The sequence below is a fragment of the Loxodonta africana genome, chromosome 18 (assembly GCF_030014295.1).
Source record: "Loxodonta africana isolate mLoxAfr1 chromosome 18, mLoxAfr1.hap2, whole genome shotgun sequence".
NCBI classification, from domain to species: Eukaryota; Metazoa; Chordata; class Mammalia; order Proboscidea; family Elephantidae; genus Loxodonta; species Loxodonta africana.
Window position 1 is genome coordinate 11,536,083 of NC_087359.1, and position 25,290 is coordinate 11,561,372.

The following is a 25,290-nucleotide window of genomic DNA, read 5'->3' on the forward strand; positions in this document are numbered from 1 at the left end:
GGGAGGTGATGACAGACCATTGCCCTGCTCTGGAGACCTCAGTGCATCTGCCTTTGAGATAGGAGTTCTGAGTGTGTGTGGCGAGGGTAGTGGAGTATTAACGTGCTGAGCTCCAAAAAATAATTAGTCCCAGTGGAGAAGACTATGCCCCCACTCCTGAGCCCCCCATCTGCCCAGGCTGCTTTCTCACAGGCCCACCAGCTCCAAGGTACCTTCTGCAGCCCCGGGATCTGACAGGATGCTGTGCCAAGGAGGGAAGGCTGAGCCAGGGCCGTGGAGGCTTTGTTGAGGGCTCTGTTGAGGCTCAGAGGGCCTCTAGGCAGCCCCAGCCACCCAGGAGCTGCACACCTGGCCTTGCCTGGAAGGCTCCCTCCACTCATGCACTTATCAGCACATGGTCACCCTGTGCTCAGTTTCACGCTGGGTCTTTGGGGGCTCTGAGAAAGGGGTGGGCCCAGGACTGCCCCCTAGTGAGGAAGAGTTTTGGCCACAGGAAACCCAGGGTTGGTTTGAGGCATGGCTTTGAGCAGGAAGCCACAGAGGTGGGAGGATCACTTGGGGTGGGGTGGCCAGGGGGGCTTCTAGAAGGCAGCACTTTTGAGTTGGCTGTCAGGGGACACAGGTAGGGCCTTCTAAAGGGCCCCAGGAGCTACAATGTACAGAGATGTGGGTGTGTGTAAGTGTAGAGAGCCATGTAAGGCAGGGTTCCCCGCTTTTCAGCGGGGTCAAGGCTGGGAAAACGCTAGGCCATCCCGGCGAGGGGCTGCCAGGGACCCTGAGAAGGGCCCACCGCGCGGCCCAGCACTCACCTTGTGGGCTGCACCCAGCCCCTCCCCACCCCCGGCGCCCCCACCGCTCAGAAGCTGCTTGCTTCTTGCTTTATTTCTTTAATCCTTTACTGATGGGGCGGGGGAGGTCTGGGGACCGGGAGGGAGCCGAGCGAGGTCGGGGTCCGGGGTCCGGGCTCAGACGCGGCGACAGTCAGCGGCGCGCAGCGACTGGAGGACTTTCTCCTTGCACTCGAAGGTCCCGATGCTGTCGGGGAGCTGCGCGCAGCTCTGCAGGCTCGGGATGACGTGCCGGACGCACACGGCCTGGGGCAGGCGGGCGCGGGCTTAGGAGTGCCCCGCCCTGCCCCCCGTGTCCCCCAGTCCTCCTCAGCCTACTTCCCCCCACCTCCTCATACCCCCCGAACTGCCTGCGCCCTCGGCCCCCCGCGCCCCTGGTCTCGCCCTCACGAGGCTCCGCAGGCTGGGGCGCAGTTCCGGGAGGGCGTCGGCCTGGCCCAGGGATCCCACCCCGACGGGGGGCTGGTCGCGACGTGCATACGGGGACCTGCGGAAACCGGAGAGGAGCCCGGCGGCGCGGCCCACCGAGTAGTAGCTGGCCCCGGCCGCTGGCTTGTACCACGCGCACCCGGGCGGCGTCAGCAGCAGGACCAGCGCCAGGGCGGCGGCCGCCAGCATCGCGGGCCCGGCCATGGGGACGCGGACGGGCGGTGGGGCGACTGCAGGGCGGCGGCAGCTCGGTGGGCCTTTTATCTGCGGCGGGGCGGATGGGCGGGCTGGGAGCAGGTGCGGGGGCGGCGGAGCCCGCGGCGCCGGTGGGTAGTCGCGCAGGCGGCCAGGAGCGGGACGCGCTGGGGTGCAGAGGACCCCGGGCCTCTCCGCCCCCAAGACTAATGCACCCTAGGTAAGCGCTCCTCCGCGCGGAGGCGGGCAGGAGGGGCACGTGGATCCAGCGGGTCCGAACCCCCGCCCCCACCCCTCCATCTTCTCTCGGGCACCCACCCTCGCCCACCGCCCCCACGTGGACGTGCAGCGGGCGTCTTACTGGGCACAGAAGGCGGCCAGGGCGCTGGTCCAGGAGTCACTCCCCCAGCGGTTCAAAATCTCTCGGGGTTGGAGCCTTTCCCCAGTCTTCCTGCTGGGACTGACCGACCCCAGGCTGTCTCTGCCTGACCAAGAGTATCAAAGTCCGTGTTTGGCCTAGGTGGGACGTTGTCTTGTGGGGAAAGGCTCTACCAACAGGACCACCACTGACCAGCCAACTTCTCAGGAGAGTGGCTGTTAGTTAGGAGGAGGGGGATCCCACCAGTCCAGCCCAGGCCCCATGCCCCTCCAGCCCCTGGCTGGGGATCAGGGCCCTTTCCTGCCCAGCTGTCCATTCAGCACACGGTCTACAAAACATCACGATGAAGCAAGCCACAGAAACTCTTGAGTTCACTGATCCCCTACCATCTGTCAAGGCCCCTGAGGTGCAAATGGCCAGCTCTCTGGGGAGGAGCAAGGGCCTGCAGGGCTAGGCTTCCTGGAAGGTGGCATTCAGGCCCTCGTGGTGGGGGTGCTGAGGACCCCAGGGGGGGCCTGCCAGGAGGGTAGGCCTGTTAACCCCTCTGGAAAATGGGGGCAGCTGGGCTCAGGACTGTAGGCTCTTCCTGTCTCACAGGGAGGCAGTACATGAGAGAAGGAAGACAGGGGAAAGCATTCCCCAAGAAGAGTTCCCAGAAGGGTGGGGGCTGCTGGGTGTGGCCTCAGGGTGGCCTGGCCCAGTAAGGCCTGCTGCAGAGCTGGGGTCCTGTAGAGTCAGGACACCTCCAACAAGGAGAGGCAACAAAAACATCAAACCGGAAAATCTCACCCTGCGGTGTTCACCCTGGAAGCACTGCCCTGGCAGCCAGCTGCACGTAAGCCACCCACTGTCCCCTCCAAGCCCCTTCGCACCTGGTGAGGGTGGTCTTCCCCACTGAGCTGTGAACTCATGGTGACTCCACAGGCAGCCTGCAATTGGCTGGGACACACTGTAGACAGAGGAGCAGGTAGAATACAGAGTAGCAGCCTGGGGCCCCAAACACTGTGGTAGCTTTGTCTGTAGAGGTGGTGGGGTCCTGGAGACTGGACCCAGGCCCAGATCAGCCCCTCCCCCTGCAGGGGGACTGTGGTGGCCCTTGCTGATGTCACGCTCCCCAAACATGCTGGTCAGAGCCTGTGACGTCAGGTCTCCCCAGAGAGTCTCCTGGGAGAGACGGGGCCCGGGTCCTGGTGGGTGTTGCTAGGCACTCACGGGTGAGGGGACCTTTGGGCTCGGGGGCTCACTGCACGGGCTGAACTCCCCAGCCTCTCTGTCACCGTGCTCCCATTAGCAGACACAGACCCGAGGGCCCGAGGCCTCCCAGTCGAGATCTGACCCCAGATGCTCCATGCTCCTAGAGCCATGACTCAGCCTGGCGGGGCATGGTGCTCGCACAGATGTTTATTCATGTGAGTTTCAATATCAAAATGCCGCCACCGTCATGAACGCGCCAAGAAAACAGGCGCTGGAGGCCTCCGGTGAGGCACAGAGACTTTAATAAACTCCGCTTATTGGATAAAAGCGTCAACTTGTCATGGGAAAAACAAAGGGCTGTCCTTCCTCAAGCCTGCCACGGCCCGGGGGGGCGTCCCGGTGCGAAGGTCGAAGGCCCTCAGGCGGAGGTCCCGGTGCGGAGGTCGAAGGCCCTCAGGCGGAGGGGACGCGGGTCCCGCGGACTCGGCGGCCGCTCATTCCTTGAACTTCCACTCCTGGCGGCACATGGGGCAGTGCTGCTGCACCTGCTGAGCGTTCAGCCACTTGAGGATGCAGTGCATGTGGAAGCAGTGGGAGCACTGGCCCCACACCAGCGGGCAGTCGTCGCCCGGCACCTTACCTGCGGAGAGGAGGGGGTGGGGTCGGGGCGGGGCCCCAGTGGGTGGGAGACGCCCCTGCCCTAGGCCAGCGGGTCTGTCAGGATGGCCCAGCACCAGTCTACGGTGTGAGCTCCCTGAGGGCGGCAACTGCCTCCTGACTCTGAGGCCCGGTGCCTCCGTGGGACAGACGCTCAGTAACTACCGAGGAAGGTGGGGTAAAGGATGGCACGTCTTCCCCGGGCTTGACACCGCCTGCTGGATGTAACCCGCAGGCAGACATTTTCAGTAAGAAGGCAGGTGCCAACTCTGCAAACACAACATGGGCCCAGGAGTCCTGCACCCGTTAAAGGCGGCCCAGAGCACCACGTCATGCCGCGCCACGCAGCGCCTCCACCGGTGCCCCCGGCGTACCTCCTCCCTCTCCTGGAGCAGTCCCTGGACCCTGCCATCACCTCTGGCAAACCCAAGAGCACCTGACTTCTACAGTCAGGGGCAGCTGCCGTGACAGCTTTTACCCCTCCTTGTAGATAGTGTTTTTCTAGACAGTGCTTCTCTGTCTCTTAAAAATCCTTCTAACAGCGGAGATGTTGCTCCCTTTCTAGAACTGTTATGGCAAAGCAGTCAGATAGGGCACTGCAAAAAAACGCTGGAATTCCGACAGAGGCGGGAGGACGTGGGACCCTAGGCAATGGAGATGGTGGGGCAAAGCAGATGGGGAGTGAGACCCCAGCCAGTGGAGGTGGGGGGCACGGAGATGGGGGTTGGGTGGGACCCGAACCAATGAGATGGGGGGGCAATGGAGATGGGGGCTGGGACCCTGGGCAATGGAGAGGGTGGGGCAAAGCAGATGGGGGTGAGACCCCAGACAATGGAGATGGGGGGATGAGGCCCCAGCCAGTAGAGATGCGGGTCATGGAGATGGAGGGTGGGACCCCGGACAATGGAAATGGGGGTGACAATGAAGATGAGGGAAATGGAAATGAGGAGTGGGACCCCAACCAATGGAGATGGGGGTTAAGACCCTGGACAATGGAGATGGGAGGCAATGCAGATGGGAGGGTGGGCCCCAGACAATGGAGATGGGGGCAATAGAGATGGGGAACCCCATCAATGGAAGTAGGGGGTTGGATCCCCAGGCCAAGGAGGTGGGGGCTGGGACCCCGACCACCCCTGTCTCAGCCCCCTGGTTTGAAAGCTCTGCTCTCCTCAGTGTACCTTTGCACAGTGAGGTCAGGGTCAAGGCAAGGACAGGACCACCCAGAGCCTTCTGGCTGTTCCTAAGGTCAGGGCTGGGCCAAATGGAGTCCCTGGGCTCTGCTGCCTAACACCTGATGTGGATTAGTCCCCGCCTTTCCTTCCATACCCCAGCACACACTGTATCACCTCTTTCAAATTTGATTCCCCTAGGAAAGAAAAGGAGCCCTGGCGGCACACTGGTTAAGAGCTACGGCAAGCTATGGCCGCTAACCAAAAGGTTGGGAGTTCAAATCCACCAGCCACTCCTTGGAAACTCTATGGGGCAGTTCTCATCTGTCCTACAGGGTTGCTATGAGTCAAAATCAACTTGATGGCAACAGATAAGGTAAGGGTTAGGAAAGAAAAGGTGGGCAGTGGTGGCTTGGTAGAATTCTTGCCTTCCATGTAGGAAAACAAGGTTCAATTCCTGGCCAAGGCACCTCATGCACAGCTACCACCCATCTGTCAGTGGAGGCTTGGTGCTGCGATGATGCCGAACAGGTTTCGGCAGTGCTTCCAAACTAAGATGCACTAGGAAGAAAATCCTGGCAACCTACTTCCGAAAACCAGCAAATAAAAACCCTATGGGTCACAGCTGTCTGACCTGCAACTAATCACAGGAATGGTGCAGAGCTGGGCAGCGTTTCCTTCTGTTGTACACGGGGTCTCCATGAACAAGGGCCAGGCTCCACAACAGCTGACAACAGGGGAGAGAAGCCAATCACTCAGTACCTGCCCACTAAGTAGGGGTGTCAGGCCTGCCTACTGAGTAGGGATGTCACGGCTGCTCTGGGCCCAAGGGAGGCAGGAAGTGTGGCTGTGCAAGTAGCCTGCTGACATACGTGATGACAAATACACTGATGACTCACCCGAAGGTGCACCGTTGTTTTACGCCTGAACTCTCTGGGATAAGGTGGTTTATCGTGACCTTAGCCACTCCGCCTGAACTCTCTGGGATAAGGTGGTTTATCGTGACCTTAGCCACTCCGCCTGAACTCTCTGGGATAAGGTGGTTTATCGTGACCTTAGCCACTCTGATTTTATCAAGAGCAGCCTGGTGCCCCATCACCTGTGGAGACAGCACCTCAGACCTGTGTCACAGATTGAGTTGTGTCCCCCCAAAGTATCTGTCAACTTAGCCATGATTCCCAGGATAGTGTGACCATCCACCATTTTATCATCTGATATGATTTTCCTATGTGTTGTAAATCTTATCTTTATGATGTGATAAAATGGCATTAGTGACAGCTATGCCAACTGAGGCAGGATTCAATCTAAAAGATTAAGTTGTGCCTTAACTCAATCTCTTTTGAGATATAAAAGACAGAAGCAAGCAGAGAGATGGGGGACCTCATACCACCAGGAAACAAAAGCCAGAATAGCGTATCCTTTGGACCTGGGGTCCCTGCACTGAGAAGCTCCTCGGCAGGAAAAGATTGATGACAAGGACCTTCCCCCAAAACTGACAGAAACAGAAAGCCTTCCTCTGGAGCTGGCACCTTGAATTTGGACTTCTAGCCTCCTAGACCGTGAAAGAATAAATTTCTTTGTTAAAGCCATCCACTTGTACAATTTCTGGTAGAGCAGCGCTAGATAACTAAGACAAGCTGTCAAACACTCTGCACATTAAAACGGGATCACTGTCGCTGAACAATGTGCCAATCCACAGGTGGGACCCCCAGTCGCTATCCTCTACAGCAAGGAGTCCCTGTTTTAACACAATCTGAGGGGATCACACAAGTGTGGGGGTGTCAAGTCCTAGGACCTGCTGATTACACACAGGCCAGGTTCCTCAGGCCGTGTGCACGTCCACCACTGCGCAGGGACGGGGGGCCACCACTAACACAGACTCAGTGACACACCAATGCCCAGCTAGCCTAGGCACAGGCACAACACGTTCGCTCAAGCTGCTTTCCAGGACTTTGCAGAAGTTAACACCTTCCTTGCTCCGGAAACTGCAAGTCCTTGCCCCTGCAGGCTTTCAGTATCTGGGGCATCCTTATGAAGGGCGATTTAAAAAGCATGAAATCAAACCAAACCTCTAGAAATTCCGTTACTAAACTCATTTGCTACTCAGGTGGCATAAACAGTCAACTGCCTGCCTGCTAACTGAAAGTTCAAACCCACCCAGCAGTTTCTCGGGAGAAAGGCCTTGTGATCTGCTAGGTTGCCCTATGGGGCAGCTCTGTCACATGGGGTTGCCATGAGTCAGAATTGACTGAACCCAACAATCAACAACACAGCCTGATTAAGGACAGTCAATCAACGATCCCATCAAATCCCATCCCTCCAGCCTGATGGGATCAGGATTTGTTAATCCCAAGTGATGAGATCTCCTTCTGGCCAGGCAGACGAAGAGCTCAAGCCTGGAATAAAATCTTGTTTGTACTGAAACCCAATCTCTTGAATTTCACCGGAAGAAATCAAGTTCTAGTGAGATACTAGGCTCTTGCCTGCCCCAAAAGGACGGAACTGCTCTAGATCAAGGAGACTTAAGAGTAAACGCATCCTAATGTAATGTGGAATCCTGGTTCAAACCACTCAGCCGTACAAAACCACCTGGGGACAAACTAGAGCGATCCGAACAAGGAGGAGGTACCGGGCGGCACTAAGGGATTACTGCTGTGTTGTCAGAAGTGACCAAAGTGCTGTCTCTGGAGAAGAAGTTGGCGAGTCAGGTTTCAAGATGTGGCTGAAGTGTGTGACGTGAGAGATCAAAATGTTTATGACTTACCTTAAAATACTTCAGCAAAAAAGTGAAACAAAAGTGGTAAAATACCATTACCTGTCAACACCATGTGCTACATGGGTATGTGTGTGCTGATACCACTCTAGTCTGTTTGAAAACGATCAAATAAAAAGTTTTAACACCTGTTTTTGATCTGTGTGTTTTATAGCTGAGTCTGATTACATCACAAGGCTGCATACTTTTTCCTTCAAAACCGTGGGTTGGATTATACAAACATGGGCCCAAACTGCCTGGCTTTTTAGATGTCAGCTCTTCTTCAGGGACGGGATATTAACACCCAGAGCTTGCATGCAGGTATTTACTAGGAAAGGCCAGCAGACAGAGCTCATGACAGAGCAGGGGTGTACTCACAGTCTGGGCAGCAGCCGTTGAAGGCCATCCGGCAGATGCCACAGTTCTCATCATTGGCCACCCAGAGCCAAGTGGCCACACCATTCCAGCACTTGATCTTCACCTTCATGGCCTGGAGCCTTCAGGCTAAGGGGAAGAGGATTACCTTGCTAAATTTAGTATGCAGAGCTGGAACATTTGGGCACCAAAGAAGGAATATTTGCCCTATCCAAGAGGGTCAGCACTGCTGTGAGTGGCTGGGCAAATGGGGTGCAGCTCCACTCAGAGGGCAGGAAAAGGTGCACAGAGGTGGTACTCCGCTGTCAAGAAACATCTACTAGGAATCCCTTTTAGAATCAAAGGAGAAAGCTGGAGACCCATCTCCAAGGAAGAAGACTCAGCACCCGAGGAGCCTCAGATCCTGCTTAGGACAGCGTGAGTCTGTCCAGCGTTCCATTCTGCCAACCACATTTAGAACGCCTTCACGGACCTCGAGTTATACCTTGAAGCTCATAAAAGGGTCTGCTGGTTCCCACTAGAGAACTGTAAAACTATGCCAAACAATACTCTTTAAAATGACGCGATTAGCAAACAATGAGAGCCACCAGCTTAGGCATTACAGATGGAGGCCAAAATTCCAGTTCGGTGTGAGTTTTCACCTCCAGAAATCCTCCCCCACCACTCCAAAAAAAAATCAAGCGTCTACTCCGGGCCTCCACCCGCCTCGGGGCTGAGCCCGAGGTGAATCCAGTACCTGACGACAGAACCAGATGACAAAGTGCCCAGACACGAATCGTCAGGAAGGGTGGACGGGGAGGTGGGAAATGCAGGTAACGACCCAGTCACCGCCCAAGGAAGCTCGGCGTTCCCGCTGCCAAGTCAGGCCTCAGCTCCCCGGCCACGTCGGGAACCCACCTCGGCCGCCCTCCAGTCCGGCCTCCCGAGCCCATTCGCCTCAGAAGCCCCCCAAACCCGAGCCCAGCCGCCCCAGTGTCCCCCCTCCCCCCAAGCCCAGGCTTCCGCAGCGCGACCCGAGGCCGGCAAAGGGCGGGGCTGCGTGGGAAAGGGCGCCCCGCCCAGGCCCCGCCCCCAACGGCTGCCGTCCAACCCGCGCACCTTCTACGACCTAATCGGCCCGGCCCCGCCCGCCCGTCCGTTGGCAGCGCCGGCGTCCGCGCGGGAAGGTCTAAAAACGACCGCGGCCGCTGCCTGCCACTTCTCGAGCAGCGCCCGCGGAGCTTTGCGCGCCAGTGCGCCTGCGTCGCCCTGCCCCGTGAGCTCAGCCACCCGCCCGCAGCCAATCAGCAGCCGCTCCGAGGCCGCGGCTCCAGAAGGCCCCGCGCGACGAAGGAAGTGACGCTGCGGCGTGCTGACGCGCGGGCTCGAGCCGAGGCCGATTCTGCGCCCGCCATGGCCGACAAAATGGACATGTCTCTGGACGACATCATCAAACTGAACCGGAGCCAGCGCGGCGGCCGCGGCGGGGGCCGGGGCCGCGGCAGGGCCGGCTCCCAGGGCGGCCGCGGCGGCGGAGCGCAGGGCGCCGCGCGAGTGAACCGAGGCGGCGGGCCCATCAGGAACCGAGCGGCCATTGCCCGCGGCGCAGCCGGCGGCGGCAGGAACCGGCCGGCGCCGTACAGCCGGGTGAGTGGGGGGCAGCCGGACAGCCAGCCTCCGGGGACGCGGCGGGAGTGAGCCGGGCGGGAGCGGCTCGCGGCTTGGCCGGGCCCGGGGGCGGAGAGGGGTCGAAGGAGCGGTCGGACCCGGGTGCCGGCGCCCGCGAGGTGTGGGCGGGGGCGAGGGCGCGCGACCCGGGCAGATACCGGAGACAGAGACCTTCTCTGGTCGTTTGTCTTATTCGGGCCCCGGGGCCTCGTAACGGCCAGGAGCCGAGGGTGCGCTGGGTGCGACGGCGGCGGGAAGTTAGTTGAAGGAACTGAGAAGTTGTGTGGCCGCGTCGGGACCATGGGGCCTGCGGCTGGGACGACGGCAGCCCCCGGAGCTGGGGCCCCCGAGACCCGGAGGAGAGAGGGTCTGTGGTAGTCGCGAGCGAGGCCTGGAGTGCGATTGACGGGCCTATTTCTGTTTTTGTGGGTTTTTCGTCCCCTTCAGCCGAAACAATTGCCAGACAAATGGCAACACGACCTTTTCGACAGCGGCTTTGGGGGCGGTGCTGGCGTGGAGACCGGTGGGAAACTGCTGGTGTCAAATCTGGATTTTGGAGTGTCGGATGCTGATATTCAGGTAAGGAACGTGAGATTCTCGTTGAGCAGAGTTGCACAGTTTGAAATGTGGCCCCGAATTCCCTTCCCACCTTAGAAAAGTGAGCCCTCCCAGCTAACCACGGGATCGCCTTGTGCCCGTGTTAGCGGCCACTTTGTCGCTTGAACATAGTGTCAAGCAGTGATTGTGTTGAAGTTGACAGTTCCACGAGTAGGCCCGTCTGTGCTTGCAGATAGGACTGTGTCAGTCTGAGGAGCTACTTCTGAGCACTGAAACGCACTCTGTGAGCCTTATGAGCCCCTGCTAGAGCTTCCAACTTGTAGCAGGGAAAGGATTGGTTAAAATGTGAATGGGTCTCAGGTATCAGTGACAGACCCCGCTGCTTGCTCTAATTTTGTGCTGATTTTGATGATGATGATTTGGGATTTAGAAAATTTGTTGCTAAAACTAATGAAGTGTAGCGGGAGGATCTTCCTTCAGTGTTTTTCCTGTCATGTTTGCCTGAGTCCTGTCCTATTGTATAGCTTTTTGTAAACCTGGTCTCACTTGTCAGCACTCGCCACGTCTCATCTGTGGCATGATTCTCAAACCGTGTTTGGTCAAAGCCCGTGGCTTTTTTTTTTTTTTTTTTTTTAATTGAATCCCAAATATGTTTAAATTGGTTTTTTGGTTAAGGAGTAAGTTCTGGGTTTAGTTTTACCGATGTCTAGGTCAGGGTGTTGGGCCTTTCTGGGTTCAATTTCCCAGAGTCTAGCCGTGTGACTTTGCCATGGAAGGACAGAGCAAGGCTGGTGAGCACTCACAGTGTCTCAACACTTTTTTTAAGGTGGTTTCTGGCATCCACTGGAAACCGCTTTTGGTGAACTCCACTTCCCGCTGTGTGCCTGCGGCCGGAGTAGCCCCACTCTCTGGGTTCCCTCTCCAACTCCCAGCCTGCCTGAGGTCAGGGCAGTTACCATGGCAGCGCTTGACTTCAGCCTTTGCGGCAGGCTTGAGTAGGAGGAGAGGGAAAGGTGAGCCAGAACCTGCCTGGGGGAGGGCTGGGGTCAGGGCTCCTCCGTCAGTGCCCTCCAGGCTGCTCCACTGTGTGGACAGCTTCCCTTGCTCTGTGATCATGGCCTTTGCTGTTGATTGGACGTCTCCTTGGTCTGAGATAATCGTGACTTAATTTTGTGTCCTTCATAGTGGACTTTGCAACTTCCTTCACCTGCCTCATGAAATCGATGTCCACTCCCAACGCCGACAGGGGCCCTCAGACCCACCTGCTGTAGGAAGTTGCTGTCTGCCAGCCCCGTCCCCCTCCCCCGCCCCAGTTCCCATCCCCGCTACCTTGTCTTGCATATGTTTGTCTCCCAGGGAAACACCCCAGAGCAGATCACACTTGCAGGAACTGTATCTGGGACACAGCTTTTCTGTTAACTTTGTTTTTCCTGATTTCCAGGAACTCTTTGCTGAATTTGGAACTTTAAAGAAGGCTGCAGTGCACTATGACCGGTCTGGCCGGAGTTTAGGAACCGCTGACGTGCACTTTGAGCGGAAGGCGGATGCCCTGAAAGCGATGAAACAGTACAATGGCGTGCCATTGGACGGTGAGTGTCAGCCTGGACCAGGATGAGAGGGGCCAGATCCTACGTTGTGGCACTGGGGCTGGTACCTGTCATATAGAAATGTGGCTCCCTCCCCGTGGCTGAGCACACTTTGCATTTGCCCCTTTGTCTCTCTCTTCCATTCTGCCACCTCTCATGCTGCCCCACACATCGGGACCAACCTCTTGTGAACCCCCATCCAGCAAGCTACATCCCTCCCCTCCTTCAGCTCCTTCCGGAAGATTCACTTCTGTGAAGCCTTCTCAGAACTGCCATAGTACACCTCTGAGTGCGGGGCTGTAGTCGTAAAGACAAAGGTACCGGTCCTTCTTCTGTGAGGTCACCCACACCTCTCTACCCACCAGAACCCCAGACAGGTTACCAGACAGCCCACCTGCCTAGACAGGAAAAGAAGGATGAGGTGTGGTGGGGTTGTTTTTGTTTCTCCACCAGTGTTTTCATGCTCGTGTCCTTGTTGGCAGCATTTGAGGCACAGAGAGACCCTTTCCAGTCTTTGCATGGACCCCAGGGTATGGTGGCATCTGGACTGGAATGTGATCTCTTGTGTTCTTTCCCACAGGTCGCCCCATGAACATCCAGCTGGTCACATCACAGATTGACACACAACGGAGACCTACACAGAGGTGAGTCTGGGGCCGCTAGGTGGTGAGGTGGCCTGTGATGTGTGGGAACATTGTCCTTGAGGGATTATGAGGATGTGAACAAGTTCTTTTCTTTCTGCCAGTATAAACAGAGGGGGCATGACTAGAAACCGTGGCTCTGGAGCTTTCGGTGGCGGTGGCGCCCGGAGAGGCACCCGTGGGGGCAGCCGGGGACGAGGCAGAGGAACTGGCAGGAGTTCAAAGCAGCAGCTTTCAGCAGAGGAGTTGGACGCCCAGTTGGATGCTTATAACGCCAGGGTAAGTCCTGGGGTGAGGGTCCAGAAGCAGGCAGCCATCTGGGGCACAGACCTGGACTGGGGCAACCCAGAGAGTGGCAGGAAGCAGGAGCCTCTGAATGAGAATGTTTCCTTTCTCTCTGTTTCAGATGGACACCAGCTAAACAGACCCATGGATCTGTGCACGGAATAGGACCCAGACGTCTCTCGCCCGTGCTCCCTGGCGGGTGGGAGGGTGCGGGCCTTGAACTGGGTAGCCAATGGTGGATTTGTTTCTTTTGTGTTTTAAAATAGGATTTAAAAACTCATGTAAAGGTTTTTTTCCTTTTTTTTTTTTTTTTTAAATTCTGAAGCAGCCATGTTTTGTACTGATTTATTTTTGGGATAAACTTTACTGGTTGTTGTTGTGGGGAAGGTGGTGTTCTCACCTTTGCCATAATAAAATAGAACTGTGTGTAGAACTAGACCTGACTCATTCGTCCCACTGTTGGAGGCTTGGCCTGGCCTGGGCAGGGCCCCGGTGTCTGAAAGGTGGCAGGTGCGGGGGCTGCAAAGAGTAATCCTGGGGGGCATTTTTGAGCTACAGGGAGCCTGGCTGCTCTTTTTCTGTCCCTGCCAATCCTAATCCTTCCTCTCTTACTTGATAGGTGGGAAGACATTGAACGGGGGTGGCCTTTGCCTGGAGCTGCTGGTTCACCCTGCCACACTGTGGAGGTGAGGGCCCCGGGAGGGAGGGGCACCTGTGCTGTTTGCAGAGGTTTTTCCACGTCCTGTAGTTCTCAGAGAAACCTCGTCGTCCAACCCAGTCGTGTTCTCTTTGGTTGTGTTGCCGTGAGCAAGGCACACAGTGATCTCTCTTATTAGTTGTGCATGTGGCGAAACGGTTCGTGGGAAGCCAGCAGCCATCTGTCCAGCAGAGAGCTGGGGAACGTGGCAGGCACTTGGCCTAGCTGCTCTGCGTGGGCCTTGCGGAGGTGAGCCAGGCCACCAAGACTCACGAGGCTGTTTCTGTGCCTCTGGAGGGCAATGCCCAGTGGAAGCTCCAATCTGCTAAAGCCCAGTGAGACCCAGGCATGCTGGTTCTGAACTTTTTTCAGACTTGTTCATGCTTGGGGCTGGGGCAGTTAGCTGGGGACAGTGCTTGGAGAACAGGCTGTCTTGAAGTCCTATAGCCAGAGTACCAGATGGCCAAGGACCAGAAAAGGGTGGGTGCTAGTCCTTGCCTTTCTGCCCAAAGCCCTTCCCTGGGAGAGGCAGCTGCCACGCCCTGCATGGAGGACAGACTTCCTTGGCTGGGCACAGTCTGTGGCAGGTCAGCTTCTGTGTCTGGGGCTGGACTAAGTGAGTCATGCTGGAGAGAGCCCGATTGACAGGAGGGGATGGGAATGTCAGCCATGCACATCCTTTCTGCAGAGCCTGGGGCTGCCACCTGCCAGGCCAGGATGTGGGCTAGGCAAACAGAGGTGGATACATGGAGTGATCTCGGCCCTGCGGAGGACCCAGTTTAGCAGCGGGAGAGGACGATCAGTGTCTGGTTTTAATTCCTGTGGCAGCGAGTGGCAGTGGTCTCACTGGAGAAGGTGGCTCTGTCTGGGCAGTTGGGCAGCATCCCTGAGCAGGTGGCATTGGGCTGACTCAGCCTGAACTGGGAGACATGTGTTCTGGAGAGTGTTAGCATGCGAGCTGGTGGCCGTCTTTCATCGTGTCACATTTTCAGTCAGGGCTTCTTCCCTCTAGGCCCAGCAGAGGCATAGGCTTCCCCTACCAGCCACACTGGCATCCTGGCTCGCACTTGGCATTCAGTGTACTCTCACCTCAGGGCCTTTGCACGCGCTCTTCCCGCTGCCTGTGAAGCTCCACATGGCTTTACGCCTCCCTTATCAGATCCCATATACCATGAACAGACTGGTATGCAAAAGCCAACATGCCACCGTCTCTGCTCTTTTGGACGTTGCGGGTGTCGCCCACGTTCGACAGCAGCCATCCCCACTGGAACCCACCGTGCAGGGCCAGGCAGCCCCTGAGGCCCCAGCACCTGCCCTCTCCCAGAGGCTTGCCCAGGCTTTTGTGTTGTCTGTGTGTTTTCATAGTGTATAGAGCAGGAAGTGCTTCTTTAAGAGGACTAGTGTTCTGATTGAAAAGGTGACACAACGAAGCAGTACAAGAGGGTGGTGGGACAAACTGATGCCCTTACTCTCCAGAGGGGACCATTGTTACTTATTGTTGAAAACTTATTTTTTAAGTGAGAACTTTGTTGGGATATAGCGGACATACCATAAGTTCACCACTGCAGGGTGTACAGTTGAGTAGTTTTAGTACACTCACAGAGCTGCACATTTGTCACCACCATTGTTTCCAGAACATTCTCATCATTAATAGAAACGTGGTACCCATTAAGCAGTCACTCCCCATTTCTCCCTCTTCTCCCCTCCCCCCCCCCCCCCCCAGCCCCAGCTCTTGACAACCAAAAGTTTCCTTTCTCTCTTTTGTGGATTTGCTTATTCTGGACATTTCATATAAATTGAATTTTATAGTATGTGTTCTTTTGTGTTTGGCTTCTTTCACTGAACACAATGCTTTTGAGGATTATTTTTATCATAGCACGTGTCAGTACCTCATCCCTTATTGCTGAATGATACTCTGTTATGGACGTGCTACATTTTCTTTATCCATTTACCTTTTGATGGACGCTTGGGTTGGTTCCACTATTTGGCTACTATGAACAAGGCGGGTATGGACATTCCTGTACAAGTTTTTGTGTGGCTATGTTTTTTTTTAATAATTTTTATTGTGTTTTAAGTAAAAGTTTACAAATCAAATCAGTCTGTCACATATAAGCTTATGTACACCTTACTCCATACTCCCACTTACTCTCCCCCAATGAGTCAGCCCACTTCCTCCTTCCAGTCTCTCCTTTCGTGACAATTTTGCCAGTTTCTAATCCTCTCTACCCTGCTATCTCTCCTCCAGACAGGAGATACCAACACAGTCTCAAGTGTCCACCTGATACAAGTAGCTCACTCTTCGTCAGCGTCTTTCTCCAACCCATTGCCCAGTCCCTTCCATGTCTGATGAGTTGTCTTCAAGAATGGTTCCCGTCCTGGGCCAACAGAAGGTTTGGGGACCATGACCACCGGGATTCCTCTAGTCTGAGCTGGACCATTAAGTCTGGTCTTTTTATGAGAATTTGGGTTCTGCATTCCACTGTTCTCCTGCTCCTTCAGGGGTTCTCTGTTGTGCTCCCTGTCAGGGCAGTCATCGGTTGTGGCTGGGCACCATCTAGTTCTTCTGGTGTCAGGATGATGTAAGTCTCTGGTTCGTGTGGCCCTTTCTGTCTCTTGGGCTCATAGTTATCATGTGACCTTGGTGTTCTTCATTCTCCTTTGATCCAGGTGGGTTGAGACCAATTGATGCATCTTAGATGGACGTTTGTTAGCATTTAAGACCCCAGACGTGTGGCTATGTTTTTAATCTCCTTGGGTGCGTATACACCTAGGAGCGGAATTGCCGAGTCATACGGTAACTCTATGTTTAACCTTTTGAGGAACTGCCAGACTATTTTCCAGAGCGGCTGTACCGTTTTACAGTCCCTCCAGCAATGCATAAGGGCTCCAGTTTCTCCACATCCTCACCAACACTTGTTATTGCCTGTTTCATTTTCACTATCCTGGTGGTCGTGAAGTGGTATCTCACTGTGTTTTTGGTTCGTATGTCCCTAATGACTAATGATGTTGAACGCCTTGCCTGTGCTTATTAGCCATTCATGTGTCTTCATTGGAAAAACGTCTGCTCAGAGCCTTTGGCCAATTTTTTAATTGGACTATTTGTCTTTTTATGGAGTTGTAAAAGTTTTTTATACCTTGGACACAAATCTCTAATCAGATACATAATTTGCAAATATTCCTATTCTGTGGGTTATCTTTTTCACTTTTTAATGATGTCCTTTGAGGAAACATGTTTTTAATTTTGATGAAGTCCAATTTATCAGTTTTTTTGTTGTTGTTGTTTGTGTGTTTGGTCTTATAGCTAAGAAAGTCTTGCCTAATCCTAGGTCATGAAGATTTACACCAGGGCTTTGAACCAGTTAGGTCCGGTTCAAACCATTGCTGAGAATTTGCAAGTTCTCAGGTGCTGCTAATGCTGCTGGTTAGGGACCAATTTTGAGATCCACTAGTAGAGCAGTGGTTCTCAAATTTTATTACACACAAGGATCACCTGGCAACTGCTCTGACAGGGAACACAACAGAGACTCCCTGATGGAGCAGGAGAACAGCGGGGTGCAGACCTCAAATTCTCATAAAAAGACCAGATTTACTGGTCTGACTGAGACTGGAGGGACCCTGGAGGTCATGGTCCCCGGATCTTCTGTTAGCCCAAGACTGGAACCATTTCCAAAGCCAACTCTTCAGAAAGGGACTAGACTGGACTATAAGGCAGAAAATGATACTGGTGAGGAGTGAGCCTCTCAGCTCAAGTAGACACGTCAGACTATGTGGGCAGCTCCTGTCTGGAGGCAAGATGAGAAGGCAGAAGGGGACAGAAGCTGGGTGAATAGACACGGGGAATATAGTGTGGAGAGGTGAGCAACTGGGAGTACATAGCAAGGTGAATACAAGTTTTTGTATGAGAAACTGACTTGACTTGTAAACTTCCACTTAAAGGACGATAAAAAAAAAGTCACCCAGGGATCTTGTTAAAATGTAGATTCTAATTCAGTATATATGGGTGAAAATGCAAATTCTCAGTGAGGGTTCAAACCGGTTTGAAGCCCTGATTTACGTCTGTGTGGTTAAGTGCTATAGCTGCTAACCAAAAACGTCAGCAGTAGGAATCCACCAGCCCTCCTTGGAGATCCTATGGGACAGCTCTGCTCTCTCCTGTAGGGTTGCTGTGAGTTGGAATCGACTCAATGGCAACGGGTTTTGGTTTTAGCTCTTACGCTTAGGTTTTTGGTCCATTTTTAGTTAATTTTTGTGTATGGTGTGAGGTGGGGATTCCATATCATCCTTATACATCACTGAACATCAGGAGGGCAGAGATAGCAAGTACACTTTTTGAATGAAGGTTGCACGGCCTTGTGTTAAAACCAGTACTCAAGTAAGATGTCACCCCGTGGAACCAGTTTCTGAGTTAAAGGAATATAGAATTTATTCACAAAATTTCCAGTTGTTACAAGTAACCTGAGTCACACTGCAAATAGTGATGTCTACCTTAGGAGCTGTAACCACTCAAGACCCGAGCTGGCAGATCGTTCTGAAGCCTCAGGTAGCTGCTCACCTTCAATGAACATTGTCTTTATAACCCAGACATATTCGTTTATGTCTGGATTGAATAAGTAGCTATAGATAAAATTTTCTTCCCTGGGTAATCTGGAGAAGTTTACTTGAAATATTTGTGGTTTAAAGGGAATTGAACTTATTTATTGTCACAGGCATTCATCACATTCAACAAAACAGTTGCGAAAGCTCGACTGTTGACTGTGGTGAATGCCTGGACGCCAATGTTAACAAAGACTAGAATCGTATCTCACCTCAATGGTGTTGTATGTTTTAAGTTTTATGTAAATGTTTGTATCAAAAACTGATAGGTTCTCCCTGAAATTTATAAAGCTGTCATTTTCTCCTAACATTTAAGTGTTCTGTAAACCTTTTATTTTGAAATTCAGATTTATAGAAAAGATGCAGGAATAGTACAAAAAAATTCTTGTATACTCACCCAGATTCCGCAAATGTTAATATTTTACCACTTTTTGTATATTTTCTGAACCGAGTGAAAGTTGTAGTTGTGATGCCACTTTGTCCTAAACACTTCCCTGCCTGTTTCTTTGAAAACAAGGACATTTTCTTATATAATCAGCAAACGAACAGGGATACGACATCGTTACCTAAATGACAGATCGGATGTACATTTAGCCAGCTCTCTAATAGCCCTGGTATTAAGTGTTTACCTGGTTCAAAGTCTGTCCTATTTAGCCCTCATGTCTCTTTGTTGTGGTGCTGCCATCAAGTCTGCCCCAAACCTGACCACGCACAATGGAATGAGATGCCGTTGCCTTTCGATTGCAGATGAGACAGTTGTGATCTGTAGGGTTTTTGTTGGATGATCGCCAGGCCTTTCTTCCCAGTTGGTCTTAGTCTGGAAGTTCTGCTAAAACTAGTTTGGTGTCGTAGCCGCATGCAAGCCTCTGCTGACAGACAGGCAGCAGCTGAGCGTGAGGTGTGTGGGTGGGGAGGCAAACCCAGGTCTCTTGCATGGAAGGCAAGAATTCTACCGCTGAAGCACCACTGCCTCGTTATGGCTGTGTAGTGGTTATTGTTGGAAAGCCCTTTAGCCTTTCTTTGCCTTCATGACCTAGACACTTCTGAAGGGCCCTGGTCAGTTATCTTGTAGGCCACCCCTCCGCTTTGAGTTGTCTCACGTTCAGACCAGGCTTATGCATTTGTGGTGAGAAAGTACAACCATCGGTTCCATGGTATCCGTACGTGTTGTTATGGGTGATGTTACCTTGCCTGCCTGATTCATGCGGGATCTGCCAGGTGTCTGTGCTGTACAGCTAGTGTTTCCTCTTAACCTGTTGCTGTCAAGTCAATTCCGACTCATAGCAACCCTATAAGACAGAGTAGAACTGCCCCCTAGGGTTCCCAAGGAGCAACTAGTGGATTCAAACCGCCCACCTCTTGGATAGCAGCTGAGCTCTTAATCACTATGCCCCCACCCCCTGGTCTTTATAAATATCTTAGGGAAAGTACTTTAAGACTATGCAAATACCTGCTCCTCAAACTGCCCATTGCTTTTAGCCTCCTTTCTTGGCTGTTGCATGTAACAGTTGTCACTGTGGTGTTTGGTGGTGATTTTTTCATGTCCTTTGTTCTTCAACATTTATTAACTGGAATTCTGTAAGGAGGAGCTATCCTTTCTCTTGTTTGTTTATTTATTTGTATCAGTCCAGACTTGTGGATATTTATTTTATTTCATAAGTTATAAGCTGATACTTTCATTATCATTTTGTTGTTCCAATTGTCCCAGCCTTGGCCATTGGGAACTCTTGCAGGTTGGCTCCTGCGCCCTCATCCTTTTTTACGCCCTTTAAGCCTTACTTTCTGCCACCATAAGATACTCCAGGCTTGTCTTCTATTTCCCCTGCCTTCACACTGGAATCAATCACTTCTCCAAGGAGCCCTGGTTCCTTTTACTGAAGAATGGTATTTAGCAACCAAGATCTGGGTACCAGGTGTGATCGCTGATGCTGGGGTGTTGTGCTCCTAGGCCCTGTTTGTAGGCTGACTGGTGCACACAAATCTATGTTTATTTCTGTATCTGGGGTGTCATGCTTCTAGGCCCTGGCTGTATGCTGACTCGTGTACACACACGTTTGTTTTTTTGTGTGACTATAGAACTGCTATGGGTGGAACTGTATCCTCCGAAAAGGTATATTCAAGTCCCAACCTTGTTTGGAATTAGGGTCTTTGAAGGTGTTACCAGGCCTTACTGGAGTAGAGTGGGTCCTGAACCCATTCTGAGTGTGCCCATATAAAAAAGAAGAGAGACAGATGAAAACCTCAGAAGGAATTAACACAGCTGACACCCAGATTGTGGATTCCTAGCTTCCAGAATTGGGAGAGAATAAGTTTCTGTCATTTTAAGTTCCCACTCTATGGTACTTTGTAATGGCCCTAGGGGAAGCAGGACACTCTCAGCACCACCTCTGAAATCTGAACCAGGGGCTTATGAAGCCAACATAGGTATAGGGCATTAGGGGCAGTCCACCGAACCCCAGGGGGCTCACTCAGCTGTGTCCAGAATGTGGGATTGTAAATGATCTTGTCCTGGTTTCTTCACCAAAGTGAAAGTACAGAAGAGGAGACTAGGTCACCAGACAGGGTGGACTCCCATCGGGGCCCTCATGTGACAAACTAGCCGGACAAAGAGCTGGGACTCTGGGAAGGTTGAACATGGACAGTTAGATAGAATGCGGAAAGCACTGTTAATTTTCGTAGGCAGGTTACAGTATTGTTACATCAAAGATAAGGCCCCCATCAGGCAGTGAGTTTATGTTCCTAGAGAAAGAACTCGATAAAAGAGGGTGGGGATGGTTGCACAACTTGAAGAATGTAATCAACGGCACTGAATTGTACATGTAGAAATTGTCGAATGGGTGTATGTTCTGTTGTATATATTCTCACAACAAAAATAAAAAATAAGAAAAAAACAGGTGTCTGTCTTTACAGGTGAAATGGGGGTGGGGTGAAGCAGCTCAGGTAAAAATATTTAGGGCAGGGAGGACTATTAAAGACTTCTGTAAATCAAGTAATACCAAAAAACAAGCGGAGTGCTGGAAGACATACTGCAAGGGCGTGAACAGGCAGCTCCAGAGAAATACGTCTAATAAACTCACCTTTTTAATAATAAAAGCAAGTTAAGACAATGTGATGCCTTTGTTTTAGGATGCTTAAATGGGCAAAGATTTAAAAAAAAGATAACACCATCCTGTCTGTTAAGGGTGAAACCAGGCATTATCACTCGGATGACATGAGTCTTCGTGTAGAAAATCCTGAGGAATCCACACAAGAAACTACTGGAACTAGCAAACAAGTTTAGCAAGGTCACAAGAATAATAACGTCAATATACAAAAATCAGTTGTATTTTATATCTGAGCAGACAATGGTCAAAAAAATGAAATTAAGTAAATAATGCCACTCACAACAGTATCAAAATGAATAAAATACTGAGGAACAAATTTAACAAAAGTGCCAGACCTGTATATGCTGAAAACTACAAAATACTGCTGAATTAAAGAAGACCCAAACAAATGCACAGAATTGTTTGTTGACTGGAAGACTCAATATTGTTAAGATAGCAGTTCTTACCAAATTGTCCTGTAGAGTCAGTGCAATCCCTATCAAATTCCCACTGGGATTTTATTTTGAGAAATTAATAGCTGATTTTAAGAAATTTATATGGAAAATCACTGGACCTAGGATAGGTAAAACAATTTTGGAAAGAATGAAGTTAGAAACTTACACTACCTAGTTTCAAAACTTATGATAGAGCTATAGTCATCGTGATGTTTTGATATTGAATAAGGATGTGGACTAAATGGAGCAGAACTGAGAGTTCAGAAATAAACCCTTATGTCTACAGTGAATAAATTTTCAACACCAGTGGCAAGACAGTTCAGTGGAGGAAATTATAGTCTTTTCAACAAATGGTGATGGGACAAAGATGAAACACTGACTTCACACCATATACAAATACAAAAATTAACCAAAAAAATGGATTGTAGACCTAAATGCCACAGCTGAAACTATAAAAGAAGAAAATACAGGGAAAAATCTTCACGACCTTAGGTTAGGCAAAAGAGTTCTTAGCAATGACACCAAAAGAAAGAAACATGAAGGAAGAAGTTGACGATTTGGACTTCATGAAAATAAAAATTTTCCCTTCAAAAGACACCATTAAGACAATGAAAGACAATTATTGCTTATGGAGTCCCCAGCTTAGGTCGGGGTTCTGGTCCGATAATGCCATTGTAAGAGTCAGTTCTGACATAAGTTGAATACTTTTTTTTTTTTTTTAGTTTTCATAGCCTGCTGTACAGCAGTTTTGTGAACAGCAAATTATAACATTGAACATCTGTGAGTGAACGTCTGAGCATGATAACGTCAGCAAAGTACACATTGCAACATTGTATGTAATACCTATTGCTAAGGATAAGATGTATTTAAAAAAAAAAAATGGTAACTCAATGATGTTGGGGACTACCTGTACTGAGTTTCAGTTTACGGTGATAGAAAAATCTCATGAAAGGTAGGGTTGCACAGTAGATTTATGTAGTTGCTGTCAATAAGTTGTACACCTGTAAAAAGCTGAATTGGTAAAAGTGTAGTAGATACATTTACAATGACCAAAAAAAAAAAAGCTGCCGAGGCTGCTTATGTACTGTCGAACACCTCATGGAATTGGGTTCCTTAATTTGGAGGTTTAGAGTCTTGGTTTCATGGAACATCCCAGTTAACTGTCCTAATAATGTGTTTAGTGCTTCTGTTCAACCTCCTAGTTCGATGCCTGGGGTCTTAAAGGCTTGCAAACATCCAAGGCTCAACAATTGGTCTCTATTCCCCTGGAGCAACAGAGGAAGAAGAGTCAGAAATGAAAGGAGGAAATGGAATGTGCGGCTTATTGCCTCCATGAACAACTGCCTCCTTTGCTATGAGACCAGAACTGGATGGTATCCTGCTGCCATTACTGAACGTTTTAGTCAATGATTCTATAGAAGAATTCTGGTCTAAAGCGGGGAAATGCAGAAGAATTTCAAATTTTCATGGAATCCAATCTTTCTGGAGCCATGGAGGCTAGATGAACCCTGAAATGATTGCCCTGAGATTATCTAAACCTTAAACCAAAAATATCCCCTAAAGTCATCTTAAAACCAAACAATAGCTAGTAAAGAACATTTGCCTTGAGCATTGTGCTTTTTTAAGATTAATCTATGGGATCAAATTGATGACAGCAACTTGAAAGATTAGATAGGAAGCTCAGGGGGCAATGAGTTTATGTTAATGGAGGAGGAACAGCTCAGAAAAAAGTGAGAATGGTTGCACAACTAGAATGTAATCGATGTCAGTGAATTTGTACATGTAGAAACTGTTGAATTGGTATATGTTCTGCTGTGTATATTCTCAACAACAAAAAATAATTTTAAAAAAGCTACAGAAAATATCTGCAATCATATATTCGATGGACTTGTATCCAGAATGTAAAGAAGCTGTTACGGATTGAATTATGTCCCCCCAAAATATGTGTCATGATTCCCAGTACTGCGCAGTTGCCCTCCATTTTGTGATCTGATGTAGTTATCCTATGTATTGTAAATCCTAACGTCTATGATGTTAATTTATGAGTTGGAATCGACTCAACGGCACTGGGTTGGGTATGATGTTAATGAGACAGGACACAGTCTACAGGATTACGTTGTATCTTGAGTTCATCTCTTTTGAGATATAAAGGAGAGAAGCAAGCAGAGAAGAGAGGGGCTTCAGTACCATCAAGCAAGAAGCGTCAGGAGCAGAGTGCGTCCTTTGACCTGGGGCCCCTGTGCTGAGAAGCTCCTAAACCAGGGAAAGATGGATGACAAGGACCTTCCCCCAGAACCGACAGAGAAAGCCTTCCCCTGGAGGTGGTTCTCTGGATTTGGACTTCTAGTCTACTTGCAGCATTATATAACTAAGACAGGAGCCCTGGTGGTGCAACCATTAAGCACTCAGCAGCTAACTGCAAGGTTGGGAGCTCCAACCCACTCACAGACTGGGAGAAAAGACCTGGTGATCTGCTCCATAAAGATTGTACATAGCCAAGAAAATTCTATGGGGCAGTTCTACTCTGTCACGAGGTCGATATGAGTAGAAATCAACTCAAGGGCACCTAACAACAACCACATTTAGAATATATGCCCTTCCAGCCTTGGACACCAATAAGTGAAAGAGACCCAGCACCCAGCGTTGGGATGTGGTGAGGGAGTCAGGGCCTGTGGTGTAGGTGAGGCGGAGCATCAGTGCCAGGAACTTCCTTCACTTGACAATCATGGAATTGCTCGGTAATGGGATGCCTCTGAAGTGATCCCCCAGCGAAGAAGACAGTGTGCTGGGCTTGAAGAACCCTGTGATTCGAAGTCGGCCCTGAAGGGGCTGAAAGGAGAGACTGGCAGAGGAGAAGCCTTGGGCCTCTGCAAGGTGTGGACAGTCAGCAAAGGTTCAGGCCCTTGGCTAGGTGTGGGTGGTTTCCAGAAGATGCTGGTATCCACGGCCTTGCTCATCAGCACGAGCAGTATACAGGGCAGGGCAGTGGGGACACTGTGGCCCACACGCAGGGACCTGACCAGACGCCTGGGAACCGTCTCCCCAGCGTTCCCTCAGAACCTAACCCAATGCTGAGTGCTCACTTAAGCTCGTAGGAAGCCTCAGGACACGGGACATTGCCAGGTGGCACCAAGAGGAGCAATGCGATGCGGACGGTCCGAGTTGGAGGACAAAAGGCCAGTTAGGGCGACCCTCTGGGAGAAACATTTGGGGTGGATGGCGGGCTTTTGGGTTCAGTGTGATGCTGCAACCGTGTGTACGTGAAGGGACACGCTTATTTTAAAGATGCGTGTTAACTGCCTGGAGGGGCGATAACATGACCTGTGATTCAAAATGCTTCCAGGTTAAAAGCAAGCTGTATCAAAACGTTCAGTTAATAGATCAATATAATCGACAAAGCTGCTCAGTCTGGGCGGTGGACATGAGCTCGGTCACACCGTCTCTGCACATCTCGTTACAAAAAGTGAAGGAGGGCGCGGCGGCCGAGAGGCCGTACCCCGAGGTGCTTAAGCAACCAAGAGAGTCACAGCACCCAGATACCAGAAGCAAAGAAGAAAACACAAAGCCGCATCCGGTCTCCGGCCCAGCCCCTCCGCCCGCCCACGCGGAACCGCCCCGCAAAGCCTCAGCCCAAGATGGCGGCGACGCGCTCCTGGCCGCCTCCCGCACGCCCGCGCCTTGCGCATGCGCTCTCCGACCCGGCCCTGCCCGCGCATGCGCCCCGGGTGTGGCCCAGCCCGCCTGGGA

The 25,290-nt window shown here is 51.5% G+C and overlaps 3 protein-coding genes across 5 annotated transcripts; 1 reads left to right on the forward strand and 2 right to left on the reverse strand.

The window, feature by feature from the left end:
* Window positions 1–872: 872 nt before the first annotated feature.
* Window positions 873–1,481, reverse strand: NPB (neuropeptide B). Its single transcript, XM_064270524.1, has 2 exons — window positions 1,239–1,481; window positions 873–1,094 (listed from the first exon to the last, which is right to left on the reverse strand). The coding sequence occupies exons 1-2, from the start codon at window positions 1,479–1,481 to the stop codon at window positions 966–968; spliced, it is 372 nt and encodes a 123-aa protein (XP_064126594.1). The 3' UTR covers window positions 873–965.
* Window positions 1,482–3,330: 1,849 nt separating this feature from the next.
* Window positions 3,331–9,226, reverse strand: ANAPC11 (anaphase promoting complex subunit 11). Of its 3 annotated transcripts, none has more exons than XM_010596879.3 (3): window positions 9,097–9,226; window positions 8,002–8,127; window positions 3,331–3,685 (listed from the first exon to the last, which is right to left on the reverse strand). In XM_010596879.3, exons 2-3 carry the CDS (start codon window positions 8,108–8,110, stop codon window positions 3,540–3,542), a joined length of 255 nt encoding a protein of 84 aa, XP_010595181.1. In that variant the 5' UTR covers window positions 8,111–8,127; window positions 9,097–9,226; the 3' UTR covers window positions 3,331–3,539. The 3 variants fall into 3 exon arrangements, with proteins under 3 accessions (XP_010595181.1, XP_010595182.1, XP_003417372.1); XM_010596880.3 differs by lacking the exon at window positions 9,097–9,226 and adding an exon at window positions 8,896–9,007; XM_003417324.3 differs by lacking the exon at window positions 9,097–9,226 and adding an exon at window positions 8,735–8,889.
* Window positions 9,227–9,375: 149 nt separating this feature from the next.
* ALYREF (Aly/REF export factor) lies at window positions 9,376–13,151 on the forward strand. Its single transcript, XM_064270525.1, has 6 exons — window positions 9,376–9,624; window positions 10,093–10,224; window positions 11,645–11,792; window positions 12,370–12,433; window positions 12,535–12,709; window positions 12,837–13,151. Exons 1-6 carry the CDS (start codon window positions 9,391–9,393, stop codon window positions 12,849–12,851), a joined length of 768 nt encoding a protein of 255 aa, XP_064126595.1. The 5' UTR covers window positions 9,376–9,390; the 3' UTR covers window positions 12,852–13,151.
* Window positions 13,152–25,290: the final 12,139 nt, after the last annotated feature.